The sequence below is a fragment of the Chelonia mydas genome, chromosome 17, assembly GCF_015237465.2.
Source record: "Chelonia mydas isolate rCheMyd1 chromosome 17, rCheMyd1.pri.v2, whole genome shotgun sequence".
Classification (NCBI taxonomy): Eukaryota; Metazoa; Chordata; order Testudines; family Cheloniidae; genus Chelonia; species Chelonia mydas.
The window spans coordinates 19,602,895-19,621,540 of record NC_051257.2 but is presented as its reverse complement, the minus strand read 5'-3'; the positions used below and the strand labels follow the sequence as shown (position 1 = coordinate 19,621,540).

Sequence of the window (18,646 nt, the reverse complement as noted above, 5' to 3'; positions counted from 1 at the left end):
GCCCGGGGGCCGGAGTCGCGGGGGCGGAGGTGATCTCGCGGTGCTGCCTGTGGTGGAGGTCGTTGGAGTCACCGTCCCGGGCCCGTCATGCTGCTCTCCCGCCTCAGCGGCCCCGCCGCCGCGCTCCGCAGGGGGATCGCCACCTCGGCCCAGGTACCGCCCGGGCCCGAGTCCTGCCCCGCGCCCCCCGGCCGGGGTCCCGCGCTACCTCCCCGGCCTCGCGCGCTCCGCTCCCCTCCCCCCGCTCCCGCGCTGCCCCGCGCGCTCCGCTCCGCTCCCCTCCCCTCCCCTCCCCTCCCCCCCGGCTCTGCGCCGCTCCCGCGCTGCTCGGCGCGCTCCCCGCCCCCGCGCGCTCCGCTCCCCTCCCCCCCGGCTCTGCGCCGCCCCGCACGCTTCCCCCGCTCCCCCCGGCTCTGCGCCGCCCCGCGCGCCCTCTGCCCCGCGCTGCCCCGCACGCTTCCCCCGCTCCCCCCGGCTCTGCGCTGCCCCGCGCTGCCCCGCACGCTTCCCCCGCTCCCCCCGGCTCTGCGCTGCCCCGCGCTGCCCCGCACGCTTCCCCCGGCTCTGCGCCGCCCCGCTTGCTCCCCTCCGCGGGCGGGCTGCGCTTTGCTCTGCGCAAGGGGAGCGTCGCCGCGCTGCTTTTCAGTCCCTGCCCCCCCCGGGACCCGACTGCTTGGGGTGAAATGGGGGGGGTCCCCGCGCGGGGCCTTCCACCACGAGCACCCCCCTTCGGCCAGGCAGCCCCACCTGGGAGCCTTGGCTGTAGGGCAGCCCCCTCCCCCGCTCCAGATGGGGGGGAATTGAGGCGCAGCCCGGGGTGTGACTTCCCCAAGGTCACACCGCACATCCCAGCCCTGACTGTCTTTGACTTGCTGCGAGGCCGCGCTCCCCCGAGATCAACCGGTCGCTTCTCCACCCCCCTTCCCCTTTACACGGGGTCGCAGGTGCCAGCCATTCTTCCCCACGCCTTGCGGCCCCTGTCCTGAGCTTGTAGGTTTTAGGCGTCAGGCATTTTTCTTTTCAAATGCCTCTTGACAGTCCTTCCATCACCTCTTTGGTCTTGCTCATCCTTTTTTGCTGTCCTTCTTTCCATGCTTCCTTGTTGCTTTTCTCCCGTTCGTATCCTATGTCGAGCCTACCTCAGGTGTGTGCTCTCCCGCCTGTCTCCTGTGGGACAAGTCAGATGTGTTGAAATGGGGTCTTTTCAGTTTAACTCTACTATGCCCATGGCACGTGTAGTCAGTTACGGTGTTACACGCTGCTTGTTAAATTTAATGCTTACCTTTGAATGATGAATATTAACTTGAGAGACAAGGTGGATGAGGTAATACCTTTTATAGGACCAACTGTGGTCCAGTAAACCGCTGTGTGGCTCAAAAGCTTCTCTGTCATCAACAGAAGTTGCTGCAATAAAAAATATTACCTCACTCACCTTGCCTTGCTGATATTCTGGGACCAGCATGGCTGCAACAACACTGCAACCAAGTATTACCTTATTTAAGTTGGATTGCCTGTTAAATAGTTACTACAAACAACAAAACAGGCTAGACATGGGGTAGCAGCCCTGAAATACTGGAGTGAAAGATGGGGCATAGTGGGCATCTTTAGGTGTCCAGCAACACAAATAGTTGAAGGTATTAATTTTGTGACACTGGGCCACAAAATAAACATGCTATTCTGCTTCTCTATCCTTTTGGCTATTCACTTCAGATCAGGCCAGAAATGGTCTCTTATTGGTCAGATGTAGCTAGTAATCAGCAGGTGTGTGGCAACTAAGTATTGACAGCATTTAATGGAGCTGAGAGGTAGATTGGTATTGATTACATCAATCCTTTCCTGAACATAAGTATCGAATTGTTTCAAAGTAATGATGGGAATTAAGGGTGGAGGCTGCCGATTAAGTCTGTTTAAGTCAATTTATGTATGAAATTTGGTCTTTGGTATGGGGGGAAGGCTAGCATTCTATTGCCTTCTGTCTTAAGTAAATAATTTCTCAGTGGTGAAGTGTTCATTTAAGAGGACTATGTCTTAATCGCAATAGAATATAAAGGTGATTGTGTAAAGGGGGACGACTAATAGAAACATTCAGGCATACTTAGAAATGAACTCACTGCCTATTAATTTTCTCATGACTTCAAGTCATTTAAGAGATTTATAAGACTTCTTACCCTAAGTGTGATTTCAAACAATGCAGACTTGAGGTTCATTGGTCACTTCATAGCAGTACAGTGCCTATGACCATTGCTAGATTTTGACCTCTGTGGGAGAGAGCATTTATGCAGAATTTTACTTTCTCCAGTAACAAGCAGGTTGGATTACTGCCAAAGAGAATCCACGTTTTGATAAATAGTCTAATTACTGTTTTGTCACAGTGATATAGTCTTCCCCCTTTAAAGATAGAGCCACTTAAACAGATTTTTCAAAGGGATTGAAGAGTTCAGGGCCCAATTCCCATTGATTCTTAGTGGGATTTGGGCTCCCAATTCCTTTGGGCCCATTTGAAAATCCCAGCTTTAAACATTAGTCATTAAAGCTATATTATTTATGTACTGAGTCAGTACATTCATTTTAAAGGGGCACTGATTCCAATGTACCTTAGCAAGATAATTCTATCAGTAAAATAAACTTTCTTCTATTAAACTTCAACTGCATTTAATTTTCCTTCTAAAAATATGAACATGAGGCAGTGCAGAGGTGAGAATGCAAAACTTCGTTTTCGGCAGCCCTTTTACGAGTCAGAAACTGCCTCTGAAAAATGCAGCAGGTAACCTAGTCTAAACAATAAGTATTAATGCATATTCACTCTTTGCAATCTAAGTGGATAGAGTTCTTAATCAGGAACTAAGAGCAGAATTCTGCATGGCAAGAGCGAACTACTAAAAATAGTATCTTCTGTATAATTCAAATTTCTGTTTTCAAGCAGTAGCGCTAAGCACACTCATTCAAGAAATCTGTTCAAAGACTTGCACTCCGCTTTTATGCTAACCCATGCAACCTGATAGCTGGTTAGGAGCATACCTTTGTGTGTTCATGTACTGCTTGTTAAAGGCTCAAAATTGTCAATCAGGCATAGTAAAGGTCCTCTAGTCACACAAGATGGTACAGCAAGGCCATACGAGTGTTCTCTCTCACTGCTCTACCAGTGTGTCTTCATCCTGATCTAGTGCTGTCAGATGGCAGTTTAGTTACGTGACTTGGGTTTCATCAACTAGCAATCTATTGTAGAGGATAGAGACTTCATAATGATTCACCGGACCATGCCATTTTAACACTGCAGTTAAGTGGTTCCTGCCACTCCAGTAGCAAAAGTGATGCACCGCTTGTTTGCGAACACATGAATTTAGCGGCCACATCTCAGGATTTTTCTTCACTGCGTTGTTAACTTGAACTATAACTCAAGTTTTGCCCCTAACGCAACTCCTGTCCGCAAACGCATCTATTTCGATTGTGGTGTTTTAAGCTAGAGCTAGCTGGCCTGTTATGGAGGGTGGGTTGAAGCCCAAATGCTGCTAACACTAGAGCTAGTAATGCAGTGGAGATGCAGCAGCTCAAGATACAACTCATCAGCTGCTAATCGAATAAGTAGCTGGAACGTCCTGCAGCATGGTCACTCACTCAGCTAGCTTAGGAGGAAAGCAGATTCTTTCTTCTAATATTGACAACTAAAACTGGAATAGCCACAGAATTGTGTTTCCCTACAAAACCAGAAGGTAGACCCATAGCTAGGGCTCTACCAAATTCAGTCCATTTTGGTCAATTTCATGGCCACAGGATTTTAAAAATCATAAATGTAACGATTTCAGGTATTTAAATGTGAAATTTCACAGTGTTGTTATTGTAGGAGTGTTGTGTGGGTATGTGTGTGGGGTTCCCCAATTTGAGAAATGTTAGTCTTCTCCCGTCAAATCTGTATAGTATAGGGTAAAAGCACACAAAAGACCAGATTCACGGTTGTTTTTTTCATGGTCCTGAATTTGGTAGGGCACTACTCCTAGCAGAGTTCTGGATGGCATTTGCCATGTTGGGGGGGGGGAGGGAATCTCCAAATTGAGAGACAATTGTTTATTTGATTACCTTTCCTTACTGAAAAGAACCCAGCTTTGAAGAAGCATGCATCTCTTAAATGTTTGTCTTGTCTCTCCAAAGACTTGCTACTGATATTCCCTTTAAGAAATGATGTCTTCCATAAGAATTTAGTTTTGAATCCAGTTTGCCCACTGTCTGGTTTAAAACAAAACTAAACTTAGACAAATAGAGCTCTTCAAAAATCAGTAGCAAAAAAGTTTGATGAAGGCTCCAAAGCCATTACTGAGTAACTACTAAAAACCATCTGTGTCCTTCTTTCTTTTCTCCTCAGAGCAATGCTAAAGTGGCAGTGCTTGGTGCCTCTGGAGGGATTGGCCAACCGCTTTCCCTTCTACTGAAGAATAGCCCCTTAGTGAGCCACCTCAGCCTATATGATATTGCTCACACCCCTGGCGTTGCAGCTGACCTCAGCCACATTGAGACAAGAGCCAATGTCAAAGGTATCGTAAGTCATTGTAAATTATCTGAGGCACGTTACTGTGCGCACAACGGTCCTAGCTTGAAATGATTCTTAAATGTGTTACGTGTAGGCTACACACCAATATTACTGTATATGAAGTGAGGAACTACTTGTCCTTTATAAATTAAATTCCTGTTCACTTGAAACTAAAACTGGAAATGGCTTATTTCTCCAAATAACTTCTCAGAACAAGATTTAGTTAAATAGATCAGCTGCTGCTGAGATGGTCAGAACATCTTTAGCTACTTTTTCATTTTTTTTTTTTTTTTTTTTTTGTCCACTGAAAAACTATTTCTGGTTAATGTGAAAGTTCACACTGGCTACCAGAATAAATTCAGTAAAAATTGAGACATTTGACTTTAGCTAGCAGTTGTATTTTCTTACTTTCATAAACTCAGAACTTTGTAGGAAAAACCGGTTACCATAGGAGCTCTTTGAGAGAGCCTGTCTGAATCTACACTTCTAGAATGCATCTCCCAAGGATGTGGATTGGTATAGGCAATCGCAAAGAAGAATTCTATCTAAACTTTTACTTTTATGATATATTTACTCTTCTGGTTTCCATTTCTTTTATAGGGTCTGTTATCAAAAGAGAAAGTTTTGCTTGGTGCTTGATAGGAGGCATAGGGATTTGTTTTGATTCATGGAATATAATTACAAACATTTCTTCTGAGGACAGAGGTATTTGCATATTAGATTGTTTGAGTCCCTCTAGTAAAACTTAGCCATTCTCATTCTAAGGGATGAAATTAATATTGCAGAAGGCGAAGGCTACATTAAAAATTAACACGGATATCCTTAAACATACAGTTTCATACACTACTAAATTTGATTTGGACAGTTTAATCTTTCACTGGAACAGTAACCGCATAGTTACCTGGATCTTCCATTGCAGGTTTTATTGGATCTGAGCAGTTGCCAGACTGTTTGAAGGGTTGTGAAGTTGTAGTTATTCCTGCAGGAGTCCCTAGAAAACCAGGTAGGTCTTAATTTTATTGAACGTAGCACTCTAAAATGTTTGGATTATTGTGGTAAGGCCTGAAATGCTACACCATTACTTATGTCTTGAGTCTGCAAGTCCCTCAGAAGATCATCTTGGGCTTAGAGCACTGGATGGACTCTGACATTTGGGGTCTGTTTCTGGCTGTGCCATCGAATTCCTGTGAGACATTAGACAATCTTTCTGTTTCCTGGTTCCTCATCTGTAAAAGGGAGATACACATCTGCAAGGTAGGCAAGTATTTAATGAATTATTGAATATATGAGGCACTCATGCGAGAGTTATAAGCATCATAGAAAAGCCCATAAAGGCTTCATGCTGAAAGTAGTACTGATGGACGTTCCAGGAACAAAACTTCATTTTATCCTGCTGTTAACTGGGACTAGAGACCAATCTTGGGAGTATAAAATTAATGTAGTACTGACACTTTTATACTACTGTCCCTTCTGAGGATCTGAGAACTGTACAAATATTAATGAAGCTTCACAACACCCTTGTGATGTATTACCTGAATTTTACAAATGAGTGGAAATTGCTTTTTGTTGGTGTTTGGTTTTTTTTTGTTCCTAAGGTCATACAGGGAGTCTGTTTCCCAGCTCTGCTATATAAATCCAGACTTCTTGACTCTAAATTTGTTCTTAAACTATTGTGTTAGGAATGTAACCAATAGTGTGGAAGAACATAAGAATGGCCATACTGGGTCCGATCAATGGTCCATCTAGTCAATTACCCTGTGTTCTGACAGTGGCCAGTGCCGGATGCTTCAAAGGGAACGAAAAGAACAGGGCAAATATTGAGTGATCCATCCCCTGTTGTCCAGTCCTAGCTTCTGGCAGTCAGAGGATTAAGGGCACCCAGGGCATGGGGTTTCGTTCTGTTACCATCTTGGCTAATGGCCATTGATGGACCTATCCTCCAGGAACTTAGCTCATTCTTTTTTTAACCCAGTTATACTTTTGGCCTTCACAGAGAGGACTGTGGCACCCATACAATGAGCAGAGTATCCATATTTGACAGTTAATGACAAGATACTACAGTGATAAGCGCCTTTTAAGTACCTGGACACATTAAATGGGGTAAACACTGTGCACCTGCCCCTACTCTGTGCACTCTTCTTTGAATGATTGCCCCTACTGGTATTTGTCCGGACTGATGTGGCCATAGTAATACATTAGGCTGCTGTCTAGATCACCAGGGTTATGACCCGTGGCACCTGCTCCCCAGGCCAGTAGGTAGTCAAGCATATTTGAGGAGTGAGAAGTTTAGGATATGTCTACACTGTGGAGATTACCAGCAGAACTACATTGTCGTAGCTATACTGACATAACTCTGTAGTGTGGAGACAACCTGCACTAGTAGAATGGATTTTTCCATTGCTGTCGGAATACCATCTGTCCAAGCCATCTATGCTGGGAGTTAGGTTGGCATAGCTACATCGGTCAGGAGTGTGGACTTTTCACACCTCTGACCAGTGTACTATGTTGACCTAACTTTTAAGTGTTTACCAGGCCTAAGTGTCTTACTAGCAGAAGCTAGTTGTAAGGGATAACCTTGACACTAGCCTTGGAGGACATGAGTTGCCTTCTCAGAAGTGGAGAGTCTCCAGCCAGGAGAAGTATTAGACCCCACCGAATTCTTTCCTACAACACTGATCCTTCCTGGTGTTATGATGGGGTAGGACGTGCTCACATTTCTAACCACTGTAATGGGAACAACTTGGTTAACTTCTGGAATGATATTCAATTTGTTGATTCCCAGGTATGACCCGTGATGACCTATTCAATACCAACGCTACCATTGTTGCGAATTTGACGTCTGCCTGTGCCAAGCACTGTCCAGAAGCCATGATCTGCATTATTGCTAACCCGGTAAACGTTAATGTCTGGGAGAGTCTGAATACATAACGAAGCCAAGGGACTAGCAGCGTTAGTTAACTGACTGTATTAACAAGCCAAGAATTAATGTAGTACCACCCTTAGTAACACATTTTCCAATCTTGTTGTGACTGAAAACAAATTGGCTAGAGCTAGATTTCCAAGTTCATGTTTAAGTCCTGTGAATATAACCAGTTCCATAGGTATAAAATGGTATAGCAGTCCTAAACCAATAGCATGCAGTACACCCACAAGAGACAGCTACACAGGATTTGTGTCTACCAGTAAATTAGTCTGCTTAGAAGCTTTGGTTCTTTAACATGCAGCCTTTCATAACATGAATGAACCAGTGAGCGTCTTGATCCAGGCTTGCTGAAGCGTTATTTCAGCCAGTCTGAGTTCTGCTCTTCAGTTTAGTTATCGATAAAGACTTTGAATAAATTTTTGTTTGCTGAATGCATTTAACACAGGAAAACTGCACACTAGTATGTACAGAGGTATTTGAGCACTACTGTCAGCTTGCTTGTGTAATAAAATTGTGATGGTACAGTAGAAATGACATCATAGGTATGGTAAAGAGGCTCACTCTACCATGTTAGTGAGATCTGTTTATATTTTTCTCTAAACAAAAGCTCAGTTTTGTAACTATTAGTTTGTTTGATATTTACCTGGTAAGGGTTTGTAAGTCTGTTAAAACTTAAGAGCTACCAAAAAGTATTAGTGGGGTAATGCATGCTTACCTGCTTTTCAATTATAGGTAAATTCTACCATCCCAATAACCTCTGAACTTTTTAAGAAGCATGGGGTTTATAATCCGAACAGAATCTTTGGTGTTACCACACTGGACATTGTCAGAGCAAATACTTTTGTGGCTGAACTAAAGGTAGGTTGTAATCTTCCTGCTTCAATAGATTTGTCGCTATTAACCTTTATCATTCATGTTAGCAATGCTCTGTCATAAATCATGAGTGAACAGAGCCAAGTGGTCTCAGATTCCCCAAGAACTGGAGGATGAGGGGAGATGTTTTACTATTTCCAGTCTTTGGATAGTCTAAGGATAGGGTCTCTGTCCTTCACAGTGCAGTTGTCGTCAGAAGAGAATTTCATAGCTGCAGCTTGAGTCTGAGCCACACGTTTACCTTACTGACAGTGGCATTTTCACTCCTGCTAGTGCTAGAGTCCAGTGCAACTGTGGAAGAGTCAGCTGGTTTCTGACATGCCCCACTGAGCAACAGACTTGTTGCAGGATGTTTTCTCGTGGGAGAACAGCTTGATTTTCATATGCCAGGTGGAGTTTGTAGTGCTGGCCTTTCAGTTCATTTATAAAAGCCTAGTGAGAGTAAGTTCACTGGGATAACAAACATAGATTTCTATGATGTGGTTTTAATTCATTCTTCAGAACATGACTAGACTTTAAACCGCTTGCATTCTTCTACACCATGTAGCATTACGTTGCAGGTGTCTGATTAAATGTCCAGGATAGAAGGGCACACTGTGTCTAAAGGCATACTGCTTTTCTTGCCCAGACGCTTTTAAAAATAATTGCTAAAGCCATGAGTTTTCCTGCAGGGCTTAGATCCAGCCCGAGTAAACGTTCCCGTTATTGGTGGCCATGCAGGGAAGACTATCATCCCTCTGATCTCTCAGGTATGTTACGGTAAATACCCAATGTATGGAAATGTTCTTTCTTCCCCCGCTCCCATTCAGTATTGCATTAGTGTTAATCTGAAATGCTGTTGCCGATGTCTCTTTCCAGCTATCTGTGTGTGCTCATTCACAAAGGACTGTGCTGTACGATTGGAAATTTATTCTGCACACTTCCAAAGTTCTAAACCTCTGACTTTTAAATCGCCATAAACTTATGTGGCATTTGAGAGTAAGACCCTTTTCCTCAAGGAGCTTTTAGTCTAAGATAGAAAAGAGCGTGGCACATCTGCTTAGGGAAGAGAGCTGAGAGAGATCATTAGTACCTGCATTTGTGACATTCACTGTGTTGTGTACTCTTCACAACCATAAATGAGTTAAGCGGCATCCACCTCTGAGAAATGTCAGTAACTGAAGCGCAGAGATGAAATGAACGGCCAAGGGTTGTACTGGGAGTCTTTGGGCAGCAATGAGAAGAAAACCCACATCTGACTCCCAGTCCTGTGCCTGAAACACAAGACTTTGAAAAAAGGGAAGGAAGGAATCCTGGAAGTGGGTTGTTGCAAGGATAAGAGATGTGTGATAGATGAGTGCTAACAAGACATGATGGGGAACAGTAAGGAGAGGGGGCTGGGAATGGGAGGAATTATGCTCAAGTGTAAGTGAGGAGTGTGATTATATGGAGCTAGGAAGGGAAGGTCCAGGATCTTGAGTTTGATGTAGTAAAAGGAGGAAACTAGTAAAGGGGTGGGTGCCAAAATGACTGGAAAAGATTATTTAAGCAATGCGGGGAGCACATTTGTTAATGGTTGGTGTGGATGATGCCGTAGTAGAACAGAGGACTTTAAGTGTTCACAATCCTTGTAAACACCAGCAGCAGACGAGGTTCTCAGCAGTGTGTATCCAGAGACCTTTCCTTGAGGTAATCCCCTGTGCTAGAGGTGTGGAAACCATTAGTGACTCAGGCCTGCACAACATGCGGCCCCCGTGGTCTCACTGTGCGGCCCGCGGGGGGTGAGTAGGCAAGCGGCAGGGTGGGGCAAGCCAATGGCTGGCTGGCAGGCGGGCGGGGTGGTGAAGAGGCCAGTGGCTAGGGGGCAGGTGAGCTGGCGGCGGGGGAGGGGGGCTGAGGAGGTGAGCAGGCGGTGGGGGGTGAGGAGGTGAGCCGGGGAGGGTGGCGGGATGACGAGCTGAGCGGGCAGTGGCGGCAGGAGCCGGGGGAGGGGGGGGACCTCAGTACACTCCCTGCTCCGGGAAGGAGGAGGAGAAGAGGAGGGAGCGTGGCCTTGGGGAAGGGGCTGGAATCAGGGCATATCCCCTCCAGCCCCTGCCGTGAGCACCCCCATAACCCCAGCCCACCCTGACCCCTGCACCCTCCTCATACACACCCAGACCCCTCCCCAGCCCCCTGCACCCCCTCACGCCCCCCCTGCCCTCAGTCCTGCACCGCCACACACACACTCAGCCCCCCGCACCCCCTCACACCCAGAGGGGTGGCGCTGGGGAAGGAGGGTTTGTTTCCACGGGGCGGGTGGTTTGCAGGGGAAGGTGTTTCCGCGGGGCTAGGGGGTTTCGGCCCTCAGCTGTTTTTCTTTGGAGTAATATGGCCCTTGCCGCTTTACGAGTTGTGCAGGCCTGCATTAGTGTATAGCTTTGAGAAGTCAAAAGCCTACTATGCACATTACGTGAAGGGAGTCTGTCTGGTGAAAGAGGCTGCAAGATGGATCTGCTGGGTTCTCTTCCTAGTTCTACCATTAAGTGGCAGTTTGACTTGGGCAAATCACTTGGTGTGATCTAGCTCTATTTATAGTCAATGAGAGCTTCTCTGTTGGCTCTGATGGCAACTGGATCAGGCTACATAATGGCTCTGCCTATCTTGGAAATGGGGATACGTGTCTGCCTGCTTTGAAGCACTTCGACTATGCGCTGATGAAAATTGCTATAGGAATATAAAAAATACTGTGTGGGTATTTAGGCCTCTAAAGCATTATAATGAATGCAAAAGAATGTTGAGATTTACTGATAACTGATACCTTTTCATTTTAGTGTACACCAAAAGTGGAGTTCCCTCAGGATCAATTGGAAACGCTTACGGGGAGAATTCAGGAGGCTGGTACTGAAGTTGTGAAAGCTAAAGCAGGAGCAGGTTGGTTCTTGGAAACTGTTTTGAGTCTGTTTGACCAGTTCCGAGGGCAAGCAGTACTCTTCTGTTCCAGAATAGACTGGAAACTACAGGGCAATATAATGCATTGGTGTTTTATTACAAATCTGTGCACATGGGTTAGTGCTGCCAATGGCATGCTTAGAAGCAATTCAGTCTTTAAGGTGGAATTAAACAGTAACCTACTGTATGGAATCTATTACTGTGCAACAACTCTCGTCACCAGCAAATTAAATGGGTCAAACACATACCACTAAAAGGCATGCCAGTGGCCAAAAGTTACTGTTTAGTGTTCGATTCAGGGCTTTTGATCTTGTGCTATGACATCCCTTGGACTTGACGAGTGTACTGTTAATTACGAACAGTTAAGCACAACTCTTGTCCTTTACTGCTCCCTTCTGTTATACAGCTCTTCTTTATTTAAAAAAGACACACAACTTGCTTATCTCATTGCAGCACAGAGGGAAGTAAGGACCAGCTAGTGCAAATGTGAAAAAACAAGCAGAGGAATGTCACAAAGGAAAAGTTTATTCTGCTCCTTTTGATATATAGTGCAGTAAAAGGCAAAGCTGCTTCTCAATTGGGCGTAAAGTTTAATAACAAGTGTATTAGTCCATACCACTAGGATCTCTCATATTTTTGTTCTGACTTCTGTTTGCACAGGATCTGCCACCTTATCTATGGCATATGCTGGTGCCAGGTTTGTCTTTTCTGTCCTGGATGCAATGAATGGAAAGGAAGGGGTTATTGAATGTTCCTTTGTTAGATCGGAAGAAACAGAGTGCCCATACTTCTCCACACCTTTGCTGCTTGGGGTATGTATCTTGGACGGTGGTGCTTTTAATTGACATGTTTAATGTAATAAATTGTACTTTATTAAGCCAGAAGGGTGTTGCAGAATTAGCTTGCTTGGCTAATGCAACACTTGTTCAGAAAGCATTTTAACACTTTGGATACTTGGTTCAGGCTTTTAATAATCATATTCTAATGTTTTTGTTTGACTGGGCAGTGCCTTAACTTATAAAGCTATTTTAATTTCTCATTAAAAATGTCAAGGACTATGGAATACTTTAAAGAAATATCTGCAATAGCTTTTGAGCTCCTGGTGTTTCAACAAAACTAAATAAAAGAAGGGCTTGGCTATTTTAATAACTTCCTTACTCAGGCAAGTGCAAACTTCCTTACTCAGGCAAGTGCAAACTTCCTTACTCAGGCAAGTGCAAACTTCCTTACTCAGGCAAGTGCAAACTTCCTTACTCAGGCAAGTGCAAACTTCCTTACTCAGGCAAGTGCAAACTTCCTTACTCAGGCAAGTGCAAACTTCATGTTTCAGTTGCTTCCTGTCTTTAGTTCTGCATTTGAATTGACTGGGTAACCAGGTCCTCTAATTTAAATCAGCGTCTCGGCCTGAACTTTTGGTTCCTAGTCACTCTAAATAGGAGGTTGTAGTGTCTCCATTTATGAAGAGCTTTCAAAATGTCAATAAAAGCCCAGTTGTCTGGTCACCTTAACTTAATCTACTAAAATAAATCCTTTACACATTGACTCCTGTGTGTGTGGAAGTCACACTGAGGCTTTCAAAGTTCTACTGGTGTCCGGGAATTGCAGTTTGATGGCCAGTACAGGTGCTGGGTTAAGGATTGTGCTGTGGCCTTTGGAAGTGACATAAGAGTGTTTTATAGTGTCATTAAAACACAGTAATGTAGTTTATTTTATGTGGACTATGTGAAGAGAAGCTTTTGAGGCAACAAAAAGAAAAGGGAGTTTCAGTCCTTGAGGAAAAGAATTAATTATGGACAGCGAAAGAGTATCGTACTCACTCTGGTGAGTGGACAGAAGTAAAGACTGGAGTGAAATAAGTGGGCCAAGCAGGTCAGATACAGGATGGTAGTCTCTAAACTCCCTGGGATCTAGAAAGCTAGAAGGATAACCTTCAAAGCGATTTGAAAATTCATTGGAAGCCACCGGTGAAAATGTATGTGATGGTCTTCTTCCTGCAGAGTAAATTTCAGGTCGTTGGACTAGTGTGTGGCTTTAGGAAAACAGAACACTTGAAGGGAAGGCATGAAAGCACCAAACGAGCAGTTGGTATTTCAGCTCCTCTTCCAGGAAGGAGTCAGTCCTAAAATTAGACAGGACACATTCTTTTCCCCCATCCTGACTGGTGGGTAGGAAATTCGTATTGAAATATAGGAGCTATGTTTGAACTGCTTTGTGAGATTCTCCTGCAGATGTATCAGTTCTAGAGACCTGAGGAGGAAGTTTGGTTTTAAACCCAAGTTTAACCTTCTAACTAGGCACAGATATGAAAGCTATTCCTTGCTAAAGAATGCAATGATTGTGTAACCCAAAAACCCTTCTTCCCCTGTCAGAAAAATGGAATTGAGAAGAATCTAGGTATTGGCAAGATCTCTCCTTACGAAGAAAAGATGATAGCTGAGGCCATGACTGAGCTGAAAGCTTCTATCAAGAAGGGAGAGGAGTTTGTGAAGAGTATGAAGTGAAGAGCGGATAGGGAAGAAGAATTACAGTTTCCTTAATTTATTAAGGCATCATGTCACTTTAAAAGACTCCAGATGCAAAGCACGAGCTTTGATCGAAGTCACTCTGTATTAGTGTATTATCTGCTCTCAATTTGTCAATTGGAATTCTACTCATCAATAAAACAGCCTCCTGGTTTTTTCAGGGTACTCATTGTGAAACTCTCCACTGTGATTTCTGGCTTTCTAAAGCTGGAAACACTCTCATATATGGGCAACCGTATTTCAAAGATTACACTTTCAGGTTTCACCCATACTGCAACACCCAGTTATGCTGCCATTTGCCTACTTAATATTCACAAACACAAGATCAATTCTTTCTTCAAAGAAGGGAACACAGTAACATATGCAGAAGCTGATATGCACTCTGTAACTTCTTGAGCTCCTCTTTAGTCATATTTAGTCTCTGGGAAATCCTGAGGATCACTTCTGGAGAAACTTTGGGAGCTTCTTGAGTAAATAGTACACCACCCTCTCTAGAAGAGAGGCAAATGGACTTGGCCAGCTGTTGCAACAAGATATGCTCCAGTTAAATTTAAGAAGAATTTTCCCATTGCTTTGTAACATTCCATTCTGTAGCTGTATCCGGCTTCCCCTGCACAAATCTGCAGAACATCACCTCAAGCTTGGCCTTGCAAATCCCTTGAGCAGCTTCTTTGTAAAACTAGCAAAGCTCAGGCTACTGAAAATGGCCAGTACCCTCCATATCATTGTCACATGCACCACAATTGGTGGCAGACCCATAGACCCACCTAGTTCTAACCTCTGACATACAATACAACAAATGACTTCTAGCCACACAGCCTTTCCCTCATTTTACTAAAACCTTCATTTTAGAAGGCTTTTACTCGCTAGATGGCGCTGTTCTCCCATGGCTTGCATACTAGTGGTGGTCTGTTCTGTACAGCGTTGCTATATGCCACGCTGGATAGCATGCTCTTGTGAAGACAACAGTTATGTTGGAAGGTTTTATGAAAGGAGGAACTTCTCTGGTCAGGCTGCCAAGTCAATAGCCAGAAACTGGCTTCTGCTGCTAGTCATCCTGGGCCTAAACTTATGGAGAGGCAAAGAATACAGCTGAGAGGAAAGACTAGAAGTTAATGTGTGGCATTTCAGCTCTCTTGCAGGAGGATCCAAGTAATTTATCAGCACTACTCTCATTTTACACAGTTTAACTAACTAACCCAAGGTCTTGGCCAAGACTCAGTGGGAAAACTGACTGTGGAATTCTGATTTTTGTCCCCACTCCTGCTGTTACTGACTTGTATTACCATCGTGCCTCTGGCTCAAGTCATAGGCCAGGATTCCATCCTGCTAGCTGCTATACAAACAAGCTATAAATTAGTAAACTGCTGCTGTCTATAACCAAAATTAATAAGGTACTGTCATGGCAGTTGAATCAAATCACATACAGAGGTCTTGTCTACATGGGGCATTGACCAGCATTGCTATAGTTATACTTTGGTGGCAACAAGCTAAGCCATAAAAGGACACTTACTCCAAGTAAGTGTACGTGCTGATACATATACTGGTATAGTAATGCCAATAAATCTCTGGATAGGCAAACCCTGAGTCACAGCAAATAACATATGGCACTGGATTGGATGTACCTTCCCTTCTGTTTGCCTGGTCCTGCATCAGGCATTTCTTAGCCCCAGGGTGGGACTTGCTATGGCCCATGAGGCCTTTGGAATGCCCCTATGGTAATATGGGTATCTTGTTGGAAGGCATACTTAGCCTAAATGGGATAAATAGAAACTGGCTCTATTTAAAGCACGAGGTAAGGATCTCAATTCTTGTTTCCAGGGTTCATGAGCTTTCCTCTATTGCCTGCTTCTTCAGCATTCCTTGGTAAGATATAAAGCAGGTGTCACCTTTCCAGATGATTTCATACCCAAGAGAAAAGGCTGAAAGACACCTATTTGAGCACAGGTAGAGCGTGCATTTAGCTTTTTGCTATGACTTAGCTCCTAGTTTTGAGTAACTTCATTGTGTGGGACCTAAGGTCACAATTATCTGATCAGCTCTTTTGATGTTTAGGCTGAGGAGGGGATCATTAGTTAGAGAGCAGCTGAGAGTCCTTAAAAACCAGAACCAAAAAGGAAGTAATTAGTGATACTACAAATGTGCTGTATGGGATATTATCCTGTACAAACTCCATGGGGCTTGCCTAGATGAGCTGTGTTCTATTTTTGCACTGAAAAATTAGTGGTTAAAATACAAAGCAGTGAATTGAAACAGTCTTGAGTTCTGTGACGGAGGGCTTACCAAGCGAACTTTATGCGGACACCTGTTCAGGACTTCCATAATAGATGTCACATTTAGCTTAATAATACCTTGCTCTTATAAAACGCTTTCTATCAGGTCTCAAAGTGCTTCAGTTTTTTTTTAAATGTGTGTAGGGTCCCATTGTTGCTCTTGTCTTGTTTAGCAACCCCCAACTGATAGACGAGCTGACTTATCTTTAAATTGCACCCATGACAACGTCTGTTCCTACTTTGTTCTATATTTGGTGATGAGCAAGAAGGGAGAGTGAACTCAACCCTGATAAACCTGCAGCCAACGCACATGGGCAAATAGGGGAACAATGGGCTGTAGATTTCCCCAGAAGGGAGGGAGGCTTCAATCGTCCTGATTCTGTTGTAACTCCAAAAAGTCAGATTAAATCCCCAGGTAACAGTGACTGTTTGTAGTGTGGTAGCACCTAGGAGTTCCAGTCATAGACCAGCACATCGTGCTAGGTGCTGTATAAACACTGAACTAACAGACAGTACCTGCCCCAAAGAAGTCTATAACTACAATTACCTTGTCCAAGGGTCTAGTTTTAAGAATTCCTAACTCTTCAGTTAGAACTGTCTTGCCTGGTTTCTAGAGCTGAGTTCTAGGAGTTCCTAGTTCCATCTCCCTCAGATGTCAGCCAGCCCTATCTCCTTTTCCGTGTTTGTTTTGTGCATACGTGGTTTTCCCTCGTCAGGCCCCACTCATCATTGTATGTGGCTTGGGCTTTTGTTTTAGTGAATGTCGACTATCTTTTTCAGCCTTCTCTGCTCAGCTGGGGGTGCCAGCATTCTGCCACTCATGGGAGAGAGGGGAGAAAAGTGAATATTTTGCCCTTTTTCTCATTCAACTCCAGGGGAAGCAGCGGTGCTATTGGATGGGCATGATGGGCAGTTGTATGGGGTTGTATTTTAGTAATGCTGCCAGGTCTGCTCCCGTGATTCCACGATGGCATCAGCTGGTAACTGTTGCTATACGTGTTCTTGTATCATGCCTATCATTGTGGTATCTGAGCACCTGGCTTGTTGTGAGATCCTGCATCCACAGGAGACCTAGAATGCTAATGATAAGAATGTACAGCTCTCTCTTATAACATCAGAGGCAGGTAAAAGATGAAAACAAGCTCTGCAGTTGGTTTCTCCTCTATATTTCCCTTGGGGCAAGTTTTAATGTAGCTAGGATATCCTTCAGGGTTAACCCTTTAGTGAATCTTCCCTCTTAGGCTGTGGCAGGCTGGCAGGTGGATTTCTTGACCCTACAAATACATAAGTACATTGAACGTTAAAAGAGATCCCACTAATCTGAGAAATAGAACAGAACAAGCTGATCTTTATTATAAAGAAATGTAGAAGCTAACACATGGGAATTAATAATGGACTCTGCCAATCAAAGAGAGGAGACTCTTATCAAGGAACCAAATCCCCAGAAGAGATTTATGGGTAGTTGAATAACAAGTGGTGCCTGACCCTGATGCTGTTGCAAAGAACAACTAGTGCAGCTCTGGGCTATGTTTGCACTGGCACCTCTGCTAGATGATGTTCCATGAAGGAATATTGAGCTGATCTAGCTTGGCATTTTCCATGTTCCAATCCCTCTGCATTGATAAGGCTGCACCTGGAGTGCAATGCTGGGTTCTCTTTAAAAGGGATACTGAGAGACCAGAGACTAGCAACTGCAGGCCCTGAGAGTATGACATACCAGGAAAGAATAAATGAATTAAAACATGTCACCTGCAAAACATCACTATGGGGTGATGCTAATGATTTAGAAGGTAAAAGAAGCAGCCATTGGGCACTATTAATAAAGCAAGAGGAAGTGCATTAAAGGTTGAGAGTGATAAATTGAACTTGTATAGTAAAAAAAATGGATTGACAAAAGGACAATTGGGGAGTGGAGTGGTTTTACAGCTCAGACAAGCTGGTTAGATAATTATATGGAAAGCCTGGCACGAGTGTGTCTTGCGGAGGCAGGTGGCTGAACTTAACTCAGGAGGTCCCTGCCGTAATAGGTTGTTGTTTGAATAGGGGCTTCGTTTCCACCTGGAGCTGGTGAGCGGTTTGCTGAAAAGGAGGCTGCCTCTCAGACCTGCTCCTGTCTGATCTGATAGCAAGCGTGAGGGGGAATGCTGATAGGTGCACCCTTCCCGTGGGCTCCTCTATCCAAGGCTATGTTGCTCCTTGGCTATGTGGTGGCTACTTCTCTTCCTTTTCTTTCCAAGAGCTAAATCTGTTTGTTTTCTAGTACTAAGGACAAGTAAATGGGCTGTGGGTTGGGAAGGGATGGAATCTTCCCTCTGCCCACCACACCACAGCTGCTGTGCTTTGGGGTTGAGGGATGAGTTGTCTGGTGGTGGATCCACTCGGGCTTTCCCCTAGCCCTGCAAATCCTCATGCATGCTTGGCCATAGGGAGCATATTGCTCACCCTGGACTGGCTTTGCGCATCCCACCAACGTGTGCACACGCAGTGGGACTGCACTGGCCCCACTGAATTCTGGAGTCAGACCTTCCTTGGCCAGGGAGTGGTGATGGGAGGCAGGATTTACCTCTTGGAGCTGTGGTCAGTAAGGAGCAAGCGCAGCAGGAGGAAGCTGCACAAAGGAGAA

At 44.6% G+C, this 18,646-nt stretch overlaps 1 protein-coding gene across 3 annotated transcripts; it reads left to right on the top strand.

Moving 5' to 3' along the window:
- The first annotated feature begins 13 nt into the window (after positions 1-13).
- Positions 14-13,915, top strand: MDH2 (malate dehydrogenase 2). 3 transcript variants are annotated; one of them, XM_043531360.1, is made up of 10 exons: positions 579-1,144; positions 2,688-2,764; positions 4,358-4,526; positions 5,442-5,525; positions 7,305-7,414; positions 8,178-8,303; positions 8,990-9,067; positions 11,111-11,210; positions 11,889-12,040; positions 13,598-13,915. In XM_043531360.1, the coding sequence occupies exons 2-10, from the start codon at positions 2,756-2,758 to the stop codon at positions 13,727-13,729; spliced, it is 960 nt and encodes a 319-aa protein (XP_043387295.1). In that variant the 5' UTR covers positions 579-1,144; positions 2,688-2,755; the 3' UTR covers positions 13,730-13,915. The 3 variants fall into 3 exon arrangements, with proteins under 3 accessions (XP_037736315.1, XP_043387295.1, XP_037736316.1); XM_037880387.2 differs by lacking the exons at positions 579-1,144; positions 2,688-2,764 and adding an exon at positions 14-153; XM_037880388.2 differs by having other exon boundaries at positions 693-2,764.
- The last annotated feature ends 4,731 nt before the right edge of the window (positions 13,916-18,646 follow it).

What these genes read in the sequence shown, in the direction of transcription:
- MDH2 (XM_037880387.2), top strand. Translation starts at nt 88, where the DNA reads ATGCTGCTCTCCCGCCTCAGCGGCCCCGCCGCCGCGCTCCGCAGGGGG. An exon ending in GGATCGCCACCTCGGCCCAG is followed by an intron (nt 154 to 4,357) that starts GTACCGCCCGGG and finishes TTTTCTCCTCAG; the next exon opens with AGCAATGCTAAAGTGGCAGT. An exon ending in CTTTTGTGGCTGAACTAAAG is followed by an intron (nt 8,304 to 8,989) that starts GTAGGTTGTAAT and finishes GTTTTCCTGCAG; the next exon opens with GGCTTAGATCCAGCCCGAGT.